General features: G+C 44.4%; 1 protein-coding gene across 1 annotated transcript; it reads right to left on the bottom strand.

Annotated features, from left to right (window-relative positions):
• Positions 1 to 2,628: 2,628 nt before the first annotated feature.
• On the bottom strand, positions 2,629 to 3,522 carry LOC137615820 (uncharacterized). Its single transcript, XM_068345510.1, has one exon. The coding sequence runs from the start codon at positions 3,520 to 3,522 to the stop codon at positions 2,629 to 2,631; it is 894 nt and encodes a 297-aa protein (XP_068201611.1).
• Positions 3,523 to 3,774: the final 252 nt, after the last annotated feature.

Here is a 3,774-nt window from a genome sequence, read left to right as displayed (position 1 = left end):
ATATATATATATATATATTATGGCTCGATCCCTGTAGTGGAGTTTTGGAGTGAAAACACGACGACCTTTGCATGTTTATTCAGTCGATGATCACTGAAAAAAATTACATAAGAAATTCAGTGACAATTCTTCAATTAATCAGAGGAAAAAAAACATATTTAAAGAAAAACTCTATCCTTTACATTCTATCAATAATGTTTTGTTAGAAAAACTCTATTGCTATAATTCCAGTAATGGTAATTCCTTCATAATACACATGATAACTTTATTACAAATTTCATAACACTAGGCGGGTGAATCCCTTGTTTCTTTTATACATCGAATCTTTAAGAAATATGCACTAAGCATTAATAGGTATCATTAATGTCATGAGAGAATTCCACTAAATAGTGGCATGTTTTATCTAGCCTAACCCCTTACGACCTCTATATTCCCTCATTAAATTGTAAAGACCCCTTGATAATATCCTTTACTACCGAACTGTTTGCTTTCCCACTGTAAGGACCGTCCGGCTCTCCCCTCATGGACCGCTGACAAATCCCTACCGAGGGAACGCCGCCGTTAAACAAGCACACCCCTCACAATATTGTCACGGGTCTATATTTGATCATATTAGCAGCTCTAATTAGCTATTGTTATTGAAGCAGCAACCCTGACAACCTTTTTAAGTCTATAAATCTCAGAACACTGTGATACTTACCTTATAATTCCATCAAAAGGTCGTCAATGTGGACTCTCTCAAACACGTCCACTCCCAACGCCAAGTAATGTTTGAAAGACCCACTTGCCTGTCTCACGCGCTTGACAGGGGAGCGGGAGACGAACCGTTGGTTCCTTTTGTTTTGTTACGAGCGAACGAACATATAAAAGTGTCCCTCATGATTATTGTCTCTGAAAGAAACTTCCTCATTTTAATTTTCTTATGATTTGACAAAGCATAAGCCTCTATTAGTGAGCCGAAATCTAATTAGAAATTTTGAATTTAATACGAACTATTATTCAAAGTTGCTCAGGGAAAAGTGAGATTTCCCTGCGTGAAATTTCCCTGCGTTTGCACCCGCCCTTGGAAACCTCTTAAGCACAAGGGGGTTCAACACCTATTTCTCAGTGATGCCCACTAGATCCCTCTCCTCCTCCAAAATTAAAACAAGCTTCGACAGTGGTTTGTCATATTCCTTGCCCTCTCTCCTGACAGTCACCGTCCTCACCAAACCATCTTTCCCTACTTTAGTCTGCACTACTCTAGCCAATGGCCAATGGCAGCGTGCTTCATTCTCCTTGACCATAAGGACTACGTCTCCTACCCTTACGTTTCATCGCTCTTTGAACCATTTCTGTCGCTGTTGTAACCCTAACAGGTATTCACGTTTCCAACGGGCCCTGAACTGCTCGGCCATATGCTGCACCTGTTTCCATCTCTGCTTAGAGTGGCTACCTATTGCAATATTACAGCCTACAGGCAAATCTCCCATGTTTAAAAGCTTGTTCGGTGTGAATGGAACCGGGTCTCTACTGTCTTAGGTGACGACACTAAGGGGCCTACTGTTAACCGTTGCCTCCACTTCACAAAAGAGTGTGCATAGCCCTTCATAATCCAATTGCTGTGTCCCCAAGACTATATCTAGGACCCTCCTCACGGTACCTATCAACCGTTCCCATGCTCCTCCAAAATGTGAGGCGCCGGTAGGATTGAAGATAAATTCCACCCCACACCGGAGCAACTCATTGCGCACCTTGTTTCCTGCCAAGAACTCGTAACTGGAGTTGAGAACTTTCCGCGATCCCACAGTATTAGTGCCGCAGTCGCATCTAACCGTCTTGACCTGACCCTGATGAGCCAAAAACCTCCCGAAGGCACTAATGAACGAGTCTGATGTGAGATTTGAGGCTACCTCCAAGTGTATGGCCCTCATGTTCAAGCAAGTGAATATAACTCCCCAATGCTTCACCTGTGCTCTGCCTCGCTTTATGAAGAATGGCCCAAAAAGGTCCACCCTGGTGTGATAAGATGGGTGTTTCCCCGACTCCACGTGATCAGGCGGTAGATCGGCCATTAGCTGCTCGATAACCTTTCCATGTGCCCTGCGACACCTGATGCATCTGCTCAGCACGCGCCGCACTGCTGCATTGCCCTTAACTACCTAAAATTTCTCCCTCGTCAGACTCAGAACATGCATTACACCCATATGGTTAGAATGCTCATGATAATACTGGATCCCCATGTCTGTCTTGTGGCCCTTATAGGGCCAAATAATTGGATGCCTTTCGCTTGGAGAGATATTTGCCAAAGATAACCTACCTCCAATGCACAAAAGCCCATTTCTCAGGATTGGTTTCAACCTTCTTAGGGAGCTAGAAACCCTAATAGTACCTCCCTTCTCAAGGCTCTCTATCTCTATCTCGTAATCAACACGCTGTGTTACCTGCACTACCACAGTCTCTGCTAAGCTAATAATTTCGGTGGACAAATGCATATCTAGCTCGCTGAGCAGCTGCCCATGTGTATAAATAATGTACCTAGCAAATAGCAACAACCAACCCAAAGCTCTAAGGAGCTTGATCCACCTGGAATATTGGTGGATGATTTTATACAAACCTGTTTGCCTGATATCCAACCCAATCCTGTAACTATATTTGGTAGCCTATAGTTCCTGTTGGCTCTATCTCACGGTTAACTTCTAATCCTTCCACACCATCTGACATTTGAGCTGGCTCATTTGGCCAGAAACACTCCTCCTTTAACAGAAACTCCGGCCCTTTTCTCCACCTTTCAGACTGCTTGGAACGTGTTGCATCGTCTGCTGGGTTCCACTCAGAGTTAACATACCTCCACTCTTTCTGATCGCTGCCCTCCCTTATCATAGACACACGATTTGCCACAAATGTCTGGTATCTGGCTTGATCATTCTTAATATATCGCATGACGGTTGTTGAGTCGGTCCAATAATAGACCCCATATACCTTGAAATCTATCATGGTCAGAATAGTGCTTCCGAGTCTTACGGCCAGTACCGCTGCACTAAGCTCTAGGCGGGGCACTGAAACATGCTTCAATGGTGCTACCCTTGCCTTTCCCATGATGAATCTGCAAGATACATTTCCCCACGGATCCGAGACCCGCAAGTATGCCACTACTCCTAAAGCCATGATGCTTGCATCTGAGAACAAATGCAATTGTACTAGGGTGGCTGATTCCCATGGAATAACCTTCAGGCTTCTTGGTATACTTATCTCGCTGGTCTGGCTCAGCTTCTTGGCCCATGCCTTGATGCGGTCTGTAGTGTCAGAGTCCAATTCCATGTCCCAGGTTATCTTTAATTGGCAGAGGTCCTGCATGATGACCCTACCCTCGATTAAAACTGGCGCCAATATACCGATTGGGTCATAAATCGAGGCTATAGCTGACACCAAGTCACGCTTAGTCCTTGGAACTGAAACTAGCTCTGCCCGGACACCCAATTCATCAGTGGCCAAGTACCACTGTACTCCCAAAGTCTTTGTCTTATGTGACTCTTGATCCATCTGTAATCTCTGAGGTGCTCCTACTGTACCACTCCCTCGGGATGGATGACATGACCTCCACACAAGGGCTACTGAACTTTGTCAATGTAAATCCCCTTTTTTGCAGAGCTCCTTAACCTCTAACAAATTGACCAACAGTGCATCTTTGCTATCCTCGGCTCTCAAACAGTCATCTACATAAAAGTTGTTGGCAACTTTGAACCGTGCTCCCTCTGAAAATTCATTCCCAAAGTTGCTTGCTGTCTGTTTCAG

The sequence above is a fragment of the Palaemon carinicauda genome, chromosome 22 (genome assembly GCF_036898095.1).
Source record: "Palaemon carinicauda isolate YSFRI2023 chromosome 22, ASM3689809v2, whole genome shotgun sequence".
Lineage (NCBI taxonomy): Eukaryota > Metazoa > Arthropoda > Malacostraca > Decapoda > Palaemonidae > Palaemon > Palaemon carinicauda.
This window is presented reverse-complemented; position numbering and strand designations above follow the sequence as displayed.

Bases quoted from the DNA above. Each gene is read 5' to 3' on its own strand.
- LOC137615820 (XM_068345510.1), bottom strand. From the start codon at position 3,522: ATGGATCAAGAGTCACATAAGACAAAGACTTTGGGAGTACAGTGGTAC.